General features: G+C 58.8%; 2 protein-coding genes across 18 annotated transcripts in view; one reads left to right on the top strand and one right to left on the bottom strand.

The window, feature by feature from the left end:
* Positions 1-5,084, top strand: part of CDC42BPA (CDC42 binding protein kinase alpha) — a 322,452-nt gene extending 317,368 nt beyond the window's left edge. For 14 of the 15 annotated variants that reach the window (XM_041750305.1, XM_041750332.1, XM_041750295.1 and 11 more), the window contains 2 exons: positions 562-719; positions 1,131-5,084. In XM_041750305.1, the coding sequence (XP_041606239.1) occupies positions 562-719; positions 1,131-1,262 (290 nt within the window). In that variant the 3' untranslated portion in view covers positions 1,263-5,084. Of the gene's footprint in view, positions 1-561; positions 720-1,130 lie in introns of those variants that run through there. The other variant, XR_005986974.1, reaches the window with a different exon arrangement.
* Positions 5,085-6,384: 1,300 nt separating this feature from the next.
* Positions 6,385-19,294, bottom strand: part of COQ8A (coenzyme Q8A) — a 37,449-nt gene continuing 24,539 nt past the window's right edge. For all 3 annotated transcript variants that reach the window (XM_041750207.1, XM_041750220.1, XM_041750213.1), the window contains exons 5-15: positions 13,884-13,958; positions 10,988-11,110; positions 9,711-9,796; positions 9,403-9,543; positions 8,890-8,971; positions 8,702-8,795; positions 8,338-8,479; positions 8,020-8,127; positions 7,865-7,930; positions 7,596-7,682; positions 6,385-7,311 (exon numbers count right to left, since the gene is read on the bottom strand). In XM_041750207.1, the coding sequence (XP_041606141.1) occupies positions 7,024-7,311; positions 7,596-7,682; positions 7,865-7,930; positions 8,020-8,127; positions 8,338-8,479; positions 8,702-8,795; positions 8,890-8,971; positions 9,403-9,543; positions 9,711-9,796; positions 10,988-11,110; positions 13,884-13,958 (1,292 nt within the window). In that variant the 3' untranslated portion in view covers positions 6,385-7,023. The remainder of the gene's footprint in view (positions 7,312-7,595; positions 7,683-7,864; positions 7,931-8,019; positions 8,128-8,337; positions 8,480-8,701; positions 8,796-8,889; positions 8,972-9,402; positions 9,544-9,710; positions 9,797-10,987; positions 11,111-13,883; positions 13,959-19,294) is intronic.

Raw genomic sequence — 19,294 nt, 5'->3', positions numbered from 1 at the left:
GTCACCTTTGGCTGAGGGTGTGATACCAGGATGCTGGGATCGAGTCCCACATCAGGCTCCCCGCAGGAAGCCTGCTCCTCCCTCTGCCTGTGTCTCTGCCTCTCTCTATGTCTCTCATGAATAAATACATAAAATATTTTTTAAAACAATAAGGAATACCAAGAGCTTTGAACAAGTAGGAACAATTCCCCAGTATTTCCGAGGGTTTTGTCTCCATCCTCCTCCCTCCAAATGGTGCTGGTCCCTCCTTTAGGTGCCCCCACTCTGACACTGAACCAGAGTGTGATTTTCAGGAAGCTCACCTTTTGTAGCCCAGGCTTCTGGGCCTGCGGGATGGATGCAGGATAGAGATGCTCTCGGGTTCCTCACTCTGTATGCAAATCCTTTAGCAGTAAGGTGCTGGGTGCTCCAGCACTTAACAGACCTCAAGAAGGCTGCCCCTCACCGGCTGGCCCCCCATGGGTTACCGGCTCACCACCACCGCCCTCCCAGGTCAACACACTTGCACAGGGTGTTCTCTTGTCCACCTGTGTGAGGTCTGACCTCAGTGCTGTCCCGTAGGGTCATCTGCACAGAATGGCAGTGCATTAAAGAGAGAATTCTCCGGAGGAAGCTATAATGCTAAGTGGCAACCCATGCCCTCCCCATCAGAGGGCTCCTTGTCTTCCGGAGGCATGGACCAGGGAAGTGACGCCCCAGCCAGGGACTATGACGGAGAGGTGAGTGGGGTGTGGGCAGCAACTGTGTCTGTTCTGGAGAAGTCGTGTGTTAAACAGATTTACACACTCACCGCAGGGATGCCACCACCTTAAGAATGGCCTCAGCTGTAGTGAGGGCAGGTTTGGGGAGGCCTGATGTGGCCAGTCACCCAGGCTACACACTGCAGTTTTGCAGAGATGTTCTAATAGCTTTTGTGTGAAAGTGACCCACATTTCCAAAGGCCTGCAGGAAGGGCTGTGAACGCTTGTCATATTCCATGCCCTTTATTGGGCTCAGAAAAGGGACCTCATTACTGACCGTGGACCAGTCACTCAGTTATTTGCTCTAGGTGCCTGCAGGTTACCTGTGGGGGGCAGCACTGAGCCCATGCCAGTCCTTTGCTTCTCACTACTGTCTTCTCGGGCCTACAGGACTCGGATTCTCCGAGGCACTCCACAGCTTCCAACAGCTCCAACCTCAGCAGCCCACCCAGCCCAGTGTCACCTCGGAAGACCAAGAGCCTGTCCCTGGAGAGCACCGACCGTGGGACCTGGGACCCGTGACCCTGACCGGCTCCGGCTCCTCCCTCTCAGCCCCCTCTGCTGCCCTGTCTCCACGTCAGTCCCCTACCCCTGCCCAGAAGGCCCAGGGCCTGCTGCAGGAGCAGAGTGGGAGCTCGGGACAGTGACATAGTTCTTGCAGCCCCTGCCCCACTCTGTGCTGCCCTCCCCCCACGCCCCCTCTGCCCCCACCATGCTCCCTCCACTTAACAGCAACAGCCCTAAAGGCAGACTCACTGAGCAGCTTCGAGGACTATTGATTCCATTTCCTACACTTAGAGTTGCTTCCCATCATCGTGTCCCCTCCCCAAAGGTAGCTCAAGTAGACGGAGGCCCGGCAGATCTGTTCCCACTGCAGAGTCGTCCCGTCGTCCCGTCGTCCCCACTGCCCCCGGGCCCTGCACCCAGCCGCCTGCCCCCTCTTCCCCCCTGCGCCCACAGCCAGTCGACCTGATCGTTGCCAGTAAATCCTTATCCACTACAACAGTGCATATTTTACTACAATACAGAGTTTAAGTACACAAATGTAGAGGTTAAATACTGAATGTACATAGTAAAAAGCATCTTGTATTCAACAAAGATGGATTCCTATATAAGAGAGAGATCATTTAATTTAAAGAAATGTGTTGTTTCTTGTCTGTTTTCCAGCTAAGTGATTTCAAGGGTAGGAAGGCCTCACGCTGATGTTCGTAGACGTTCGTAGACATTGGTAGCCAGAGAGGGAGACAAGACAGTTCCCTGCGGTCGGGCCACAGTCCCCCGGGGGCTTCAGGAAGACATTCTGAAAGCCCGTCTGGCTTCTCTGGGCTGTGGCCTGCGCTGAAGACTTAACCCTGGAAGCTGCCTCAGTGGCAGCAAAAAACACTTCCACGTCTTTCACTAGCAGTAGAATTCAAACCACACTCCTTGGTTTTTATTGTATTTTGGTATCTTCTGCAGAAGAATGTAGAAATGCAGTCTTGTCACCTCCCAAGTCCTTCTACTGAAAGCACGCAAGGGATGGCACGGCCTCCGAGGGTCCTTACCCAGGTTCCTGGAAGTGCTTTCCCCCGGGCTAAGCCCGCTCCCCCCCCCCCCCCCCCCCCCTCCGGTCCCTGGCTGGACTCCTTGGGGGAAGCCTGAGAGTCTAATTACCAAATAATAGAAAACCTGACGTGCAAGAACTTGAACAGCCTTAACCAAATATGCTTTCCCACCCCTGGGGGAGAACAGAACTGCTCCTAGAGCCGGGCAGGTGGGGCCGTGGCAGGTGCAGCCGTGGCCCTGGCCCTGGCACTACGGTCCGGGCGCCTGGTAGAGCTGCTGCTGTTCGAACCACTCAGGAGGCGAATGCACAGCCCCAGGGGCTTCGGATCTTCCCGAGTAGTTCATCAGTTAAGCACATGAGCAGAGAAAGAAATAAAAGTATCTCATGGAAGTGAAGAGAATCTGGCTCTCTTACTTTTTATCTAAATTTTTCCTAGAACCGGCAGCGAGATTTCCTCCTCTTTTTAAACCGCAGTTCCCGAGCACCGTGACCCCCGTGGCACATAGTCCTCTGCGGAGCTGGGACCCGGTCCAGGCTGCCGCTGCTCTGAGACATGCCCGATGCTCGGTGAGGGAACAGAGGCCCAGTGGAGGCCAGCTGCTGACAATTTGCTGCACACAGGGGCACGAGCCACCACACAGTTCTCCTCTCTAAATCTTTTGCTGCGGGGAAAGACGTGTCATGTGAAATACCCCTGGACATCCCTGTGTCAAGGACCAGGCCATGAGTGGTTCCTGCCCTGGGACCCAGTTGCCCTGGGAACTCAGCACTTCCCAGCAAGGACAGAGGCCCCCAGCCAGTGGCTGCCTCCCACCCTCCCGACCCTCCCTTGGCTCTCACTTCCCTCCCCCGGGCCAGGGGTCACAGGACTCCGCACTACGGCATTAGTTTGTAGCTTCGACAACTACGTGAATTGGTGTGGCCTGTAGGTGCTTATTTTGTAAAGGATGCTTTTAGGGTCAAAGTGTCACCCTCCCTGCGGTCTGGACAGCAGTTCAGGGAGTCACCACAGGGCAGAGGAGAGAGACCCTGGAGGCAGTGGTGACCCGGGGACCTGCACCCTGGCACTTCCGCGTCTTCCCTCGACAATCTGAGGCCGTGTAGGTCAGTTCTGAGCAGGACAAGTTCCAACAGCTGTCCTGTTGGGAATGGGGAAACACTGCCACAGGTGATAGTTTAGGGGGGCGGGTCTTCCTGAGATAATGATCCTTCAGGGCTTAGGGCTTACCCCACACGCAGATATGAAGCAATTACCCTCAGAAGCTTCTGAGAAGAAGGATCTGAAAAGACAGGATGGGATCCAGGGAAACAGAGGGACCATTCAGAGGGCTCAGGAGGAAGGACTGCTGCCTGAAGCCCTCCTTTGTTCTCTTGCAAGACCTTTGAAAAATGCATATGGCAGCAGGAACACATTTCACAGTAGGAAGGACAGATCAGTGGGGCATTTCTGGAATAGTCTGTATGTGTTGGTATTTTGGTGCTATGTCCAGCCAATTTGTTGTCTATCCTGGAATTCTAATTTAGTCTCGTGTGCTTTGGGTATAGAAAAATCATCCAGCATATACAGATCTCTTTCCTTTTGCCAAAAACAAAAGCCTTCCTCCTTGTCAAACGATTAGTAGATTTCACGTTTGTAGTTCCGGGCACATGCTCCCCCTTCAGCCAGGCAGGCCCGTTTCCGAGAGCACAGTTTGAAGGCTCGGAGCGGGAGATGCACAGGCCCCCATGCTTCTTGTCCCCAGGCTTCTGGGACGAATCTGAAATCCCTGTTCTGTTGACAGCAACAGCCTGTCATTCCTGTCTGGCTCTCGGCCTCTCTGCCTTCCATATGGTTAGAGTCATGTCATTTTGTTACTTAGTGGCCACATCTATTTCTGTGGAAGACAGGTTGCATTTAAACCGACTCTCCGGTATCTGCCTAGAAGAGCCGGAGGGGGCGCAGGCAGACATCCCAAGCAGCCCAGTAGGGCCACGTGTCAGCCCGTAGTGGTGGTCACGAGCTCTGTGGCCTCCCGGCTGAGCAGGACCCTGAAAGCTCCCCATCACGGCTTTGGCCGGAGCGGCACTCTCGGCAGTGGTTGGACCTGGCCGCTGCCCGGGTCCACGGGGCCCTGCGTCCCTGGCTCCCTGCCCGGCCCAAGTTCGTACAGGTGAGCTGCAGGACATTCCACCGACCCCGTCAGGCCTCTTTCCTTGTTAGGACTTTAATGATCACTCAAGTGAGATCCTCTGCAGAGTCCTGCTGGAGAGGAGGGCTGGCTTGCACGGGTGCCATCCACCCCTTGGCGCAGGCCTGCCCCGCCCTCCTTCCCAGGGAGGACAATCGCCACACACAGGAGCCACGTCACTTATGAGGGCCGCTGAACAACAAACCTGGAAATTTCATGAAAACAAAATGACCTGCCTTGTTATTTGATAGTGTAATATCATTTATTTTATAAATTTTTAGGGTTTTTTCTCATTGTAATATTATTGTACAGTTTTGCATGGCCTAGGTGTAATCATTTTTTTGTTTAGAATATAATGCTGACAAATGTGTGTATGGAAGGGAAAAAGATGCTTTGGCCTCTCCTCTTTATTGACTTTTGTTTGGTTTTACACCCTCAATGTCTTATAGGAGGAGGTTTATAAGCAATTCTCTGCTACCAGACAATGGTGTGGATTCTTTTGCACAGAAATATTTAAGGTGGGATAGTCAAAAATGTAACAAGACTCCTCACCAATATTTTATGTTGGTATCACTTAATATTAACCAGAATTTGATGTATTGCAATAAAACAGGGAACTGTTAGACCTGACGGTCTTGTCTTTCTTTTCCTGATTGCAAGGTCTGAGCGATGGAGGAAAGGTGACTGACTCCTCATCTTGCTAGATCCTGCCTCCTGTCGTCCCCGTCCTCATCCCAGCGTGCTCCTTAGCCTGCAGAAGGATGCGGGATTAGTTTAACCAGGGACTTTGCAAGTTCGCCCTGTAGCTCAGGTAAGGGTGGCTGTGAACGAGGCCAGGCCTGTCGGCGGCCTCTGTGGCCCCCTCCGCATGCACCTGCCACGCTGGGACCCCCTGTGCGGCCGGGTTTCCGTCCCAGTTGTCACTTCTGACTGTACAGACCTGGGGGCTGCCTGGTGTACCCGCTGTGCTTGTGATCCTGAGTTGGTTAGAATGGCACATCTGGGGACACCAGGCAGCCTCAGGGCCTTACTAAGGAAATCTGAAGCCCCTCAATCCCCCCCCCCCAGTCCTGTTCACATGCAGCGGACAGCAGCTGATGTCCCTGGCAGATCCTGGGTGTTGCCACATCTGACCCTCTGTCTCACCCAAGGGGTGCTATGCTCTGGGGGAGCTCCAGGCTTTCTGTAAGAGGCCGGTGGGAGGGTCAGCTCTGCGGGCTTATGTGGCCACTGTGTCCCCAGATGACTTGCCCATAGACAGAGGGCCCCACATGGCCACAAATTGCAGTCTGCCAGCCCTTGAGTAGTGGATGGGGAGCTCGGGCTGCGTGTCCGGTCTCGTTCCAGACCTGGGTCCCCGGCGGCCTGCCCATCATCCCGTGGGCTCTGAGCCTGCCCCATATGTGCCCGCCCTGACGGCCACAGAAGGCACTCCTTTGTAAACACGCAACCTCTGTCAAAAATGCAGCAGCCTCCAAAAGAGCCTCGACAGCTCCGGTGCCAGGCTCCCAGCTGCTGTCACTGAGACCAGCCCAACCCCTGTCCTGTTGCGGAGCCGTCTCCCCGTGTTCATCACTGCCTGCTGCACACCCACTGGGGGGCTGCCAGCTGTGACGGCCCCACAGCAATGCTCACAAATGCCCAGGCAGAGGATTCAGCTTGGCTTGGGAAAAGCCACAGCCCAGGGGGTGTTGTCCCTCAGCATGGCTGTCCCCTCAGATGCAGGTGGGCAGACCCTGTTGGCAGGGGTCACCGCCGTCCCAGCTAGCTCTTCTGTGCATGTGATGGGGTGGGTGCCTCCCCTCCCGGCCCTCCCCTCCCCACCAAGGATCAATCTGGGCCCAACAACCTGTGTGACACCGGTCTCGAACAGGTCACAATCAGCCCAGCGCCCTTTACAAGTAGAAGTCACACCACAATTCTAGGAGAGTGGGTTTTAGGTTTTTTAATATTGAAACAAATCAAACAATTACAATTGTACAAAAATGAACAGCCTGTGGTGACCCCTCGGGTCTAACCAGGTGACATCTGCACATTCACCTCCTTCCACAAAAGCCCCTGCCCTGGAGCAGGAAAGAGGGGCCCTGCACACAAATCTCTGGCACAGACTGCTCCTCACCCCTCCCAGGGGCGGCCGCAGATCTCCAGAAACTTCCACTGTCCAGAGCATTGAGCCCAGCCAGCGAGCAGGCCGGGCCTCACATGGGGAAGCATACTTGCCGGCACCGCTCGGAGCACAGGCAGAGGAAACACACACCTCATCCCAGAGACACGCAAGCCTTACCTCTACGAACATTCGGTAAAATCTAAAGGGGCTTCTCTATTTCTGGTGGCAGGGAATCCAAGGGCTCCTCACGTTCCCAGGAGGAGAACCACCATTACAAGGAAAAGGGGGAAACCTGCTGTCTTCACTCATTTCAGAGGCTAAGCGCACACGGAGCAGACCCCAGAGGAGCCAGGGCTGAGACGGCAGTCCGGCTGTGGGAGGTTGGGGTGCCAGGGACAGCTGGGAGGGTCTGGGCGCCAGGGATGGTTGCGGGGGCACCGAGGACCCCAGGGGGCAGCCCGGCTACTGCTGCTCAGCCCGCTGCTTGCAGTAGTTGCTGTAAGCCTCCTCGAACATGGACTTGCAGGGGAAGCGGGCCTTCAGCTTGGAGCAGATGAGGAAGGAGCCCCCCATCTTTCTGTGCAGGGAGTAGGTCTCCTCAGGGGGCGGGACGAGCCGGTGCTTCAGCATGATGGGGATTAGGTTGTGGATCTTCTCAGTGGTACTCTGCGTGCCAAAGTCAAAGGGCTCCTCCGAGGCAAAGGCCTCCCCCAGGATGAGGATGGCATCCAGGTGGGCGTCCTCCATGGCCTGCGGGGCGTGGCAAGGGGTGAGGGGGGGTTACCCTGGCACGAAGCTCTCCCACTGAGTGGCGGTGAAGGCGAGGGGAGGTTAAGGGGGGTGTGTGATTATTAAGGAGACTGATGAATGGTGGGTAGGGTGGGATTGGGGGGGAGGTAGGGCTGGGCCAGGCGGAGTCCTCAAGGACACCAACACCTCTCATCCATTCACAAGTCAGGGTTTGGGGAAAGCAGCTGCTGCCCACCCTCCCCGTACGAAGTCCCATGGAGCCCCGGAAGCCATGGGCCGCTGACCTTGACCTCATAGCCAGTGAGGAACTTCATCTCTATGGACTTCCTTAGCACCGCCTCCCTGTCTCTGTCGGCAGCTGCCCTGATGATCTGGGCACATGGGAGAGGCAGTGAGTGGCACAGAGGAGGCATCCCCCCACACTCCCTCCAAGGCTCTGGCCTGGGAGCCACCGGGCTTTGTCTCCCAGTGGACACCAGACACCATGCAGGAGGACAGCAAACCCATCTCTCGCCCCCTTCCCAGCCTCCAAGCACCCCTGGCCCCTGCCAACCTGGATGTAGAGGTCCGTGAAGGACCGGTCATATTCCCGAGTCGCCCCAAAGTCCAGAAGAGCCACCTGGAACAAGCAACACGAGGGAGGTTTACCTGCTACAGCAGGGCTGGACCCCGACCTCAGGGGCCCCCAGGGAAGTGCCCAGGGCTCACCTTGTGCTGCTGAGGGTCATAGAAAAAGTTGGACCAGTTGGGGTCTGTCTGCATGAAGTGGAACTCAAACAGCTCCCTCAGGCACAGGACTAGGATGTTATAGCAGATCTGGGGAGGGGGGGGGCATGGTGGCACCAGGCCCAGTCTGGGGCCCAGGGAGCCACCTCCTGTCCTCCCCCTCCAGCCGCCCTCCCCCATTGCACACATCAGGACTCCCGATGCTGAGTGTCCCCAGCAGGGGGACCTGAGAGCCCCCCGTGACCCCTCCCTCCCTCCCCACCGTGTCCCTCACGGTGACACGGCCACTGTGACACACACCTCGTTCCGGATCTCCTGGCTCAGCCCCTCGGCCTGGTCTAGGGGGAAGCCTGATACCAGCTCTGTGGTCAGCACATGGGGGCTGCAGAGCTCGTCCACGATCTCAGGCACATAGAAGAAGGGATGGTCCTTCAGCAGCTCCCTGAAGGTGGGTTGGGGGGGTCACATTCTGATGCCAGAGCCTCCCACCCTCACCCCCAATATGGGCACTGAGGAACGGAGCCAGGCAGGATGCGGCAGTGACCCCAGGTCCCAACTACAGCCACCTGCCCCTCAGAGCCGCAGGGGCCTTCACCCCACCCTGGAGGCTGCCTCAAGCGTGTCACCCGTGTCCCCCACGGGAGCCCCCAGCCATGAGCCCCACCTGAACTTCTTGGCGCAGGCGGCCTCCCGTTGGTAGTCACACTCCAGGGCCAGCTCCCGCCTCAGCACGTCGATCAGGTGCTCGGGGAACAGGCCTGCGCCAGGGAGCAGGGGGTCAGTGGGGGCTGAGGGCTCCCCAAGGTGGCCCCCTCGGATTCCCAGAGTCCATCCTGCAGGCCTGCCCCTGACCTTCAGGAAGCATGTTGCTCATGTTCAGCACAGCCATGAGATTGTTGACGTCACTGTTGATGCTCTGGGCCACACCAGGGTACTGCGAGGAAGCAGAGGGGTCCCAGGCAGGGCCCCGCTAGGGAGCCCCACTCTCCCAGCCGAGGCCCACCCAGACCCCATGACTAGGGTGAGTGACAGATGGGACCTATGATGCGCCAGGACGCCCAGGCCCCACCAGCGGCCCTCATGCCACTGTGCCTCCCCCCACCTCCCCAGTCAGGGCCCCACCCCTCTGACAGACACTGACCTGTCCCCTCCCTGCCACCAGCCCAAACGAAGTCTGCAGGGAGGCTGTGCCACCAGAAGTCACTCTCAGTGTGTACTGCCCAGTGCCCAGTGCTGACCAGGTGCTGGGGACGGAAATGCTAAGACCCAGGCCCCACCCCAGAGCGGGGGCACACAGGGGTGGAGGGTGAGGACACCCCAACACTGCAGGGCCCCCGAGGATGGCCGCATACACCGGGCGCCTACCTGGATCTTCATGGCCACCTCGCGGCCGCCCTTCATGCGAGCCAGGTGTACCTGGCCGATGGACGCCGCGGCGAAGGGCCGCTCCTCGAAGTACTCCAGCTTGTCCCGCCAGCCGGGGCCCAGGTCGTTGTTGAGAGTTTTCTGGCAGGAGAGGTGAGGGAGGGGCCGTGAGCACAGCCCGCCCCAGGGACACCCTGACGAGCACCCCCAGGCTGTCCCCCCAGGCTACTGCAGTTGCCCCCCAAGGGTGGGGGGACGGCCAAGGACCCAGACGCCGCGCCCCCCCATCACCAGCACCGCCTGCTCACAGTCATCTGCTTCAGCGGCATGAAGTCCGCGCTCTGCCTCACCCGCTCGAAGATCTTGGCCAGATGGGGGTTGATGAAAGCATCATCTAGAAGGCACCAGAAGGCACAGAGCAGAGGCCTCACCCCTCAGAGGGCAGGAGCGTGGGGCAGGGCCAGCGCAGCCCCCTCAGTCCCACTGTGGGGCGGCCCCGGGATGGAGGCAGATGCGCTGCTCCATGCACCAACCGTGCTGCTCCATGCACCAACCGAGGCCACAGTGCAGCCCCCCAACTCCCCCGTGCAGCCAGGAGCCTCTCCCCACCCAGTATACCAGCCCCCGAGGCCGTGGACCATGGACGAAGCCCCAGGGAGGCCCCAGGGGGGCACGCACCCAGGCACTGCGGCCGACACAGGTGCAAGACAGTGGCACCTGGGGCGCAGGGGGCGTCCGTGCAGCCTGAGGGCCCCTGCACAGCAGCAGGTGGGCTCACTAGCTCACCCAGCGACCTGAGGGCAGCTTCTTAGAAATAATAGATGCTTTTCAGAATTATAAAACAAGCAAATTTTGGAAGTAAAGTGAAATAAGGTATCAAAAATACAGAGCCTGCCCACCTACAGAGAACTATTCCTTTTCCCTCTGACCCTACAGCTGCGGTCACGCTGCGTGGAGGCCGCTGCAGCATGCTTTCCCCACGGTGGTTTCTCGTGGTGTGGGCGTCCTGAACATTCTACATGTCTGTGTGTCCAGGACCACAGAGGACGCTCCTCCTGCGCAGAGCCCGGTGCACATCTCTGACACTGTCCTTGTGAAGGGCCACGACACAGGGTGTCCTGGACTCGGGGCTGGCCCACAGAAGGGCTGTGGAGGCACCCCACTGGCCAGGGGGTTAACTCCCAGCTCACGCCCCCCGTGAGCCCTGCGGTGCCAGGAGGGGCCTTGTCTTCAAACTCCCCTCGCAGGAGCCAGGCCTTGGGGGCACTCCCCGCCTGCCGTGGCCCTGATCTGGGGCCCATGTGCCCGCATACCCCGGGTCCTGCGGGGGCAAGCCTGCGACCTCCCCCACCAGCACCTCCAACCCACACACGCAGCAGCAGGGGGACCCTCACCAACTTGTGAGAGGTCAGGACAACCCACGAGGCGAGAAACAGGAGCACAGGCTCCTACTTCAGATGTTCTTACACATCCGGCTGGTTAACAGCCAGGACTCCAGCAAGAGGGCCCAGTGGTGGGGACACACCCCCGTCCCCTCCCGAGGGGGATCAAAGCGCCGTGCCCCCGCCCCCCGGCGCCCACTCACCCTGGATGCTCAGCATCTGGCCCAGCTTGAGCGCCGCCCCGCGCACCTTGCACAGCGTGCGCACGATGCGCTCCGCATTGGCCTCAGACAGGAAGGGGCTGGAATCCAGCACAGCTTTCTTCCCTGCAGGCAGGAGCCAGGTCAGTGCGCATCCACCGGCCCCTCTCGGGTGTCCACACACCTCATCCGACCCAACCTGGCCTGGCCAAGCAGCCCGAGGAGGATGAGGCTAGCCCTGAGGGGCTGGGGGTGTCTGTGGGTGCCAGGGAGCCCGGGTGCCTCCCGGGGCTCCACGCCTCATGAAGACAGGGACAGTACGGAATGTCGGGGCCACACACAGGCTCCGGCCTCCCAAACTTCCTAGAAACCAGCATGCTGCTGACACCCTACCTGGTGCTGTGGAAGGGCCTCCCGGGCACCCAGCTCTCCCCAGGCCTGATTCTGGAACCCACCCATGCACACATGCACACATGCACATACACACACATGCACACACAGACACACATGCATACACATGCACATTACACAGACACGCAATACATACATGCATATGCACACAGGTACACGCACACAGGCACATGCACACGGACATGCACACACACATGCTCACATGCACGCAGACACGCCCACACCCACACACACATATGCACACACACACACAGAGCCCCTCCCTCCCTCCGTAGTGGTCCCTAGGGCCTGCCGGGGGTAGCACTGAAGGCCATGCTCAGCTGCTCAGAGGCAGAGGTACAAGGACAGAGGGACCTTGAGGGACCAACGTGAGGATGACTGTCACTGTCCCTCCCACCCAGGTAGGGGACAATGGGCAGCTGGCTGCAGGAGAGTACAGTCCTCCGGGAAGGGAAGCACAGGGTCCAGGGCAGCGCAGTGGTGGTGTACCCCTCCCTCCACCCAGGAGGCCCCGGGTGCAAATGACCTCCATCTGGCACAAGCAGGGGTGGCAGGTGGCAGGTGAAAGGGCAAGGAGCTGGTGGGCGGGGGGGGGGGAGGACTGCAGGGCATCAGGGCCTGCTGACACCATCCCCCCACCCCAACCCCAGCGCAGCCCAAACACCAAGTCCCCTTTTTCTGAAGTAGGGAGAGGCCGGAGCAGGGCTTTCACCTCACCTGCTTGGGACGCTGCCCCTGTCCACCCCAGCTGCTCCAGCCCGGGGCACCCACTGCTCTCCCTGCCCTCTGTCCTGTGAGCCCAGTCAGATCTGTCCCCACACTGTCCCCATGGTGCCAGGCACTGTCCTCAGGCGCCATCACCACCGGCCTGGCCCAGCGCTCCACAGGGGAGCCATGTCCTCACGGAGGGAAGGGCACAGGTGAGGGGGGTGGGAGAGGGTGGGGGGGCAGGAGGCCCCGGGGACGTTCAGTCTGCAGATGAGAAGCCCCTGAGAGCAGCTGCGAATCCACTGTGGAAAAGCGGGGAGGAGAAGGCTGGTGGGGAGGCTACTGGCCCTCAACACACAGCCCCTGCCTGGGGCGCTCCTGAGATCTGGGGACCATGCTCAGTCCTCCCAGGCCTTCCAGACAGCACCCCCACAGCCCAGGCATGGCCGGTTCTGAGAGCGGTCTGGCGAAGCCGGGCCACGGCAGGCAGTCCCCCCACTCACGGGAGGCCCTGCTGGGGCAGACCGGGCCATGCTGGTCAGGGGCTCTGGAGCCCCCTCGGGACTGCCCAGGCCACCCAGCAGCTCTAGGGCCATGCTCCCTAAGCCCCCTGACCCCCAGTCAGGGTCCCCACTTCCCTGACGAAGGTCACCAGCTGTAACCCTGGAGCCAGTTCTCTGCTTGGCGGAGGTGGGCCGGAGAGCAGCCAGCTTCCAGGGGGACAGGTGGGGGCTGTGCCCAGAGAACACTGGCTTCTCATTCCAGAGAGAGCCCATCTTTGCTTCCCAAAGTATCTCGGTGCCAACACTAAAAATACCCTCACTAAACCCTCTCTGTCCTCCGGCTCCTTCCAAGGACGCTCGGTGTGCCCTGTGTACCACTGCCTCCAGGAGGCCCCTCATCCCCACAGGGGTTCTTGCAGGTGAAGCAGGGCCATCCAGGTGTCCGGCAGGCCCCCTTGCAGCCCCCAGTGGAGCCCAGCCCTGGACTTTCGGGGGCCACAGTAAAATAGCACAGTGGGAGTCCCTGGGTCCCCACAGAAAGAGGAAGGAGCTGATGCCCCCTGAACGGCCAGGGGCACCCAGCTTAGATCTTCAAATACATTTGGGGAAATTCACCAAGCAGAGGCCTCTACTAGCCCTGCTCTCGATGCCCCTGGGGCCCCAGTGAAGGGAAAGCACACCCAGCCCAGCACCCAGACAGGTCGATGAGAGGACCTCCAGGGGCCCCCAGATCCAGTGTCACAAAAACCACCAGTCTGCAGAACATTCTCCATGAAGTACACCCCGACCAGGCCACCCCAACTAGGGGGCTGACGGCTGGGACCTCATGGGCCCAGGAAGGCAGGGGACAGAGGAATTGCGATCCTCACCTCGGAGACAGAGGGTCCAGGGCAAGAGGGTCCAGGGCAAGAGAAGGGGCCGCTGTGGGTGTCTGGGCCAGGGCAGCAGGGCTTGAAGGGTCTGTGCCAGTAGCCTAGACATCCCTCACCCACAGCCCCATGGGGAGCCCTGCACCCCAACAGCCCCACGAGCAGGGCAGAGGCAGGACCAAAACAGAGGCTCCAACAGGAAGTGGGTGGGTGTGCCCACCACCAGAGGAGCCAGGAAGGGCCAAGCAGAGCAGCCTTGAGGCCTTAGCAGACACAGGGGCACCATATACGTGGAACATGGGGCAGGAGGCAGCCCCTGGGTGTGGGGGGGTGGTCAACACTCCAGAACGGGGTTGGGGGACGGGGGTGCTGGGAGCTGACTGGCCCACCTCCCAGGGCCCAGCTCACCTGAAGGGTCCTCTGGGCGGAGGCTCTTCTTGGCTACTTCGGCCAGAGCCCCAAAGCCTAGCCCCACGGCCAGACCTGCAAGGAGACGAGGCGCTGGGCACAGGTGCAGGGCCTGCCCACCACCCCCACATCCACGAGGCCCAGAACGGCCCCACGTGGCCCCGCCTTAGCTCCTGGGGACCCTCGCTGACAGTCCAGACCTTCTGAAAAGGGACAAAAGGAAGGAGGTACACAGGCGCTGATTTCAGATGTCTGGCTCCAAGTGGGCGCCTGTGGGAAAAGGCGTCCCCCACTCCACCCCTGCTTGTGAGACCCGTGAAGAGGCTAGAAAGCGCACAAGTGTGATGCAGTTTCCTGGCATAGACACAGCCCAGTGATGGTCTGTGGGCCAGGGAGGCGGGCGGCACAGCAGCCCCCACACCCAGAGGGGTGAGCTCACCCCGGGCACCTTGTTCAGCGGGTGAGAAAACCAGCACGTGCTTCTGTGTTTTCCAAGGTTTGCACAATGATCATGTATTACTGTTATGAAAAATATTACTGCATTTATTGAAAATGTTATTTAACAAAAAATAATAGCAAATAAGTGGTAAAAGTGAACAACAATTTTCAAGGTAACCTAACCTTACAATGTGCTTAGTGACCATCCTAGCCACCAGGTCACCAGCTGGAAGCCCACGGGTCGGGGCAAGAGCTCCCAGTAGGGCCGGGCACCGGCAGCGCTCCGGTGCTTGCTGTTACCGTCACTAATTCCGCTCAAGATGGTTGGAACTGGGCTGCCCAAAAGAAGTACAAGGCCAGCCATGTGCACAAGGTCAAATTTTCCAGTAGCCACGTTAAAAAAAAAAAAAGACAAAAAGACAAAAGGAAGTGTGGGAAGTGAATGCATGTCGTGTATTTTATTTAACGTGTATTTTATTTAACGTAATACATCCAAAATACTATCAGGAAGTCCTCTTGTGTATAAGACTTATCAGAGGTGTTTCACTGTTCTGTTTTGGTTTTGTATGGAGTCTTCAAAACCCAGTGTGTACTTTGCCCTCACACAGCGCCACCCCCGCCCCCGGCCTGGCTGGGGCTGGCGATGCTTCAGGCGCTCAAGCACACAGCACAGGGCAGCGCAGGATGAGCCGAGCTCTGGAAGCCACAGAAAGGAGCCAGGCACCCGGAAATGGCCCTCACGCCCACCCAGACACAGGTGCCAGGGCCTATTTATCCTGCCAACCGGCTCTGGAAGGCCCTGGGCATGGAGCGGAGAGCAGCCATGCCAATTAAATATTAACTCCCCTGCTGCCTGCCCACCTCACCCCACCCAGCACCGTATCTGACTTTGCAAACTAAGTGATAACAAGCAAGGTTAACTTTCAAACAAGAGTAACCTGCCCCACGGTCTCTCTGCTTCTAGACTTTTCTCTGCCTGCATCAAGTCCAAAGACAAGCCCAGGGTTAGCCAGCCTGGCCTCTGCAAGCAGAGGCGGCCCACCAGCTCCCCTGCCCCTCATCTCCCCCAGATGCTCTGTCAAACCCTTCCCTGGCCATTTCTAGGCCACCAGGCAGGACCGAAGCTTTCCAAGTGCAAGGGCGTGTCATTAAATCACCAAAAGAACATTCTGCAGAGAAGGCCTTCAGCGGCTCCTGTGGCCCTCCAAGCTCCCCGGGGAGCTTGCCCAGCGCCAGGCCCGATGTGCTGCCAGCTGATGGGCTCCCCACTGCAGCCAGCCTGGCCGCCCTGACCTTGGCCTCAGGAGCTCCCGGTCCCCCGCCACCACCCGGCGAGCTTCAGGCCATTCTCAGAGCCCCGTGGAGGGGGGAGCACAAGGCCCAGGATGGCACTGCCCTCCGTGCCGTGATCCCCCATCAGCCCGCCTGGCCCACGCGGCCTGCCAGCAAGGAAGACGACCAGCCCCGGCGGAACCAGCGCTGCAGCCCGCGGCCCCGGCAACACCTGGCGGCCGTCCCGGCCCCGCCCCGAGGCACAGCCAGCTCTGCCAGGAAGGCTGCTGGCGCTTCGCTCCGGAGCAGAGGTTCTGCCGTCAAGAAACGCGGGGGAAGTAGGCGGCTCCCCCAGAGACCGCGGAGCCCTGGGCCAGCTTCCCAGGCCCCCAGCCCAGGCCCTTGCTCCCTGAAGTCCCTCTGGAGGTCATCAGAGCCAAACGAGGCCACCCTGGAGCAGCCACTGGGCTCCTCCCAGACAGGCAGCAGAGGAAAAGAAAAGGAAGAACGAACACCATGGGAAGGCGGCGCAGAGGGGCCCCACGCGGGAAGAGGAAGCGCAGGTTTCTGGTGACTCTGGCCTGGGCGCCCAGAAACCCGGCCCCCTTCTACGGGCAAGGCTCGTGGGGGCTTCTGCGCAACAGCCGCGGGCGAAGAGATCTCTACGGGCGACAGACCGCGCCAGGCACTGTTCCGGGGCCTCGCTTTCGTAACACATCTTCTGAGACACAGGAATGTGGGTGCCCCTGCCCCTTCCGTGCGGGTCAGAGTCACGGCAGCCTCCGCTGCACACCTCCACCCTCGCCACCCTGTCTTCCGACAGGATACACCTCTGTGGCCTTCTCTCTTTCTCGATATATCTCTTTTTTACTGACATTATTCACTTTTTTCACATTTGGAATCCGTGATCACCAGCAGAACCACACATGGACAAGTGGCATCACGTGGTCACCGAAGCACACCACGGGTGACACAGGAGTCCCACAGTGCCCCTGCCCCTTCCTGAGGTCAAGTCTTTTTTTTTTTTTTAAATAGACTCCACACCCAACGTGGCAATTGAACCCACGACCCCAAGACTGAGAGTCACATGTCCTCTGACTGATAAGCCAGGTGCCCCTCCTGAGCTATTTTTTAAAGCAAAGCCTCTTTTCTGGGACTGAGGGTACCTTAACCTTTCACCTTCTAAAAATACTAGGGTTCCCAAGGGTCCATTTGCTCTACACCCCATTCCTGGCACAGTCTTCTCACATCTGTTCCCTGGATCGGATTTCGCAAGTGGCCCTACACATCACATCACCCTATTTCCTCCTGCTTCTACATGTTTGGTTTCCTCCCGTTCCGTCCTGGTGCCCTCAGCACCCCCTCGCTGCTGCCTCACTGGCAGGACTGCAGGTTCCTGGCAGAGGCCTCTGGCTGCCACATGCGCAAACGAGCGGCGCTCAGCTCCTTGGGAGATCAGCCTCCTCGGAGGCCAGCCTGACCCACTGGAGTCTCATCTCTGTCTTTCAGGCCTCCTTCATTTTCCAGACACACAGGAGGCTGGGAAGACAACTCCTCTGAAGCGGGAATTGGAACAGGGACAGAAGATACAGATAAGAACGTGGGAGACACACAGGACCGTGGACACATTATACGTCAAACATGTGTTGGGAGAGAGAACAGGGCAGAAGCAGCACTTGAAGAAATGACCAGAACTTCCTGATGCTGACAACAGATGTATCAAGCCACAGATTGAAATATCCTCATTGAAGCCAATGCAAGACCTGTACTGTCCAGGGCCTGGGACTTCCGCAGGGCCAGCGTCCACCCACGGCCCAGGGCTCAGCCACAACTGTGGGCTCTGTATCAACCCAGCAGGCTGCAGGTGGTGGTGCCTAGACGCCAGAGCACGCCTGTAAGCGGTCACCATGTGCACGGGGCTCCACTCCGCCCCCCCACCCCGCCACCTCTGGCGGATGTCTCTGAGCACACGGCCAACTGCCCTTGGAGGGCTTCCGGAGCCTGACAGGCGGGTAGGCAGCAGAGTCCACGTTTACGAAGTCCACAAAGGGTCTGAAGTCAATCCGGGTCGCCAGTCCAGCGGAGTGTCCCATCCCGGGAGTGAGAGGCGCCCAACGGGAAGAACGTGCAGAACAAAGGGAGCCAGGTGCTACGTCCAGAGGTCTAGGCCACCCCAGCCCTAGAAGTGCCAGTCCTGCCAGAGCCTTCGCCATATGGTGGCCTCGTGTCCACAGAAGGCCCAGCAGACCCTCCTCTTGGGAGGAGGAAGACGACATCCCAGCCTGCACTGCTCCCAGAGGCCCAGAGCCGAGCTGCGGTGGACAGGGGGTCATGAGAAGCAGGCAGCAGCCGGCAGAATGGAGAACTTGGGGACAGGGCAGGCAGGGGCGGCTGGCTCTGCCACATTGCTCAGGCTGGGGTCCGCAGCATCACCCCCCTTCCTTCTTAGTGTGGGGAGGAAGGAGGCGAATGCCTGCCAACCACTGTGGGCAAAATCCCTCCCTGCTGGGCTTTATCAGAGTCTCTGCTCCCAGGTCTGCAGCTTCTGAAAGTGGCCTGCACGGGGGAATCATAATGTTCCCCACGCTGCGGCCCACCAAACGGACAGCCCAAGCCAGGAGTCCCTCCATCCTGTGGGAGGAACTCTCCCAGGGGTGAGGCTGGCTCTTATGCCATCTTGTTGCCTAGCCCACCCTGAGAACTGTCCCAAGCCTTGGGCCATGCAGCAGCTGCTCCTCTGCAGATGCCCACCTCATTCTGGGCCCACAGGATCCTATCTGCTCCCCTAGATGACCGTACCCTAGGCCCTCTCTCTCCAGGAGGCCAACCACAAGCTCCGTGCAAATGATGGATCATGTGCATTTTAACCTTTTTTCCCCATAATATGAATATCCTGGCTTTGTATTAGGCTCTCATTCCCACGCTGTGTTCTCAGGTACACGAGAGATCCCAGGGGTCAGGGGGCAGCAGCTCCAGGTCTACACAGCAGAATACTTGTGTCACCAGGGACAGCAATTATGTGTAGGGCGAAGCCTATGGAGCCACCTCATTTGTGCACTGGAGTCAGCTCTTCAGCCACAGTGTCCTCTCGAAAGCCCTCCCTCCACCTGTGGTGTTCCAGATAGAGGAGATTTGAACTTGTCTGCGGCCTGATCTTCTCCTGGAAGTCAGGAAATTGGTCTCAACAGGAACATGTGGTGCCAAGGGGAAGCCAGTGTTGACTGAGGGTTGTCTATCCATGTCACAGAGGGTTCCTGCTCCAGACTTCTAGTCCCAGAGCCCAGGACTCACTGTTCCTACCACATCCAGCCTTCACGGGACTGTGCGGGGCCTACCATGCACAACAGGGTGTGTGTGTGTGTGTGTGTGTGTGTGTGTGTGTGTGTATGTGTGTGTGTGTGTCTATGTGTGTGTCTGTGTATCTGTGTGTTAAAAATGACTTGGGGGGGGGGGGCACCTGGGAGGCTCAGTCAGTGAAGCATCTGCCTTCGGCTCAGGCCATGATCCCGGGGTCCTACGATCGAGCCCTGAATTGGGCTCCCTGCTCAATGGGGAGTCTGCTTCTCCCTCTCCCTGCTGCCCCACCTGCTTATGTGTGTGCACTCTCTCTCTCTCTCTCTAATAAAATAAATAAATAAAATCTTTTTTAAAAAATGATTTGGTAAGGACAGGTTTAGAAACAACACCTCGGGACCCTTCTT

Source organism: Vulpes lagopus, chromosome 1 (assembly GCF_018345385.1).
Source record: "Vulpes lagopus strain Blue_001 chromosome 1, ASM1834538v1, whole genome shotgun sequence".
NCBI lineage: Eukaryota > Metazoa > Chordata > Mammalia > Carnivora > Canidae > Vulpes > Vulpes lagopus.
Note: the sequence above shows the minus strand (reverse complement) of the source record. Positions and strands in the feature narration are given on the sequence as shown.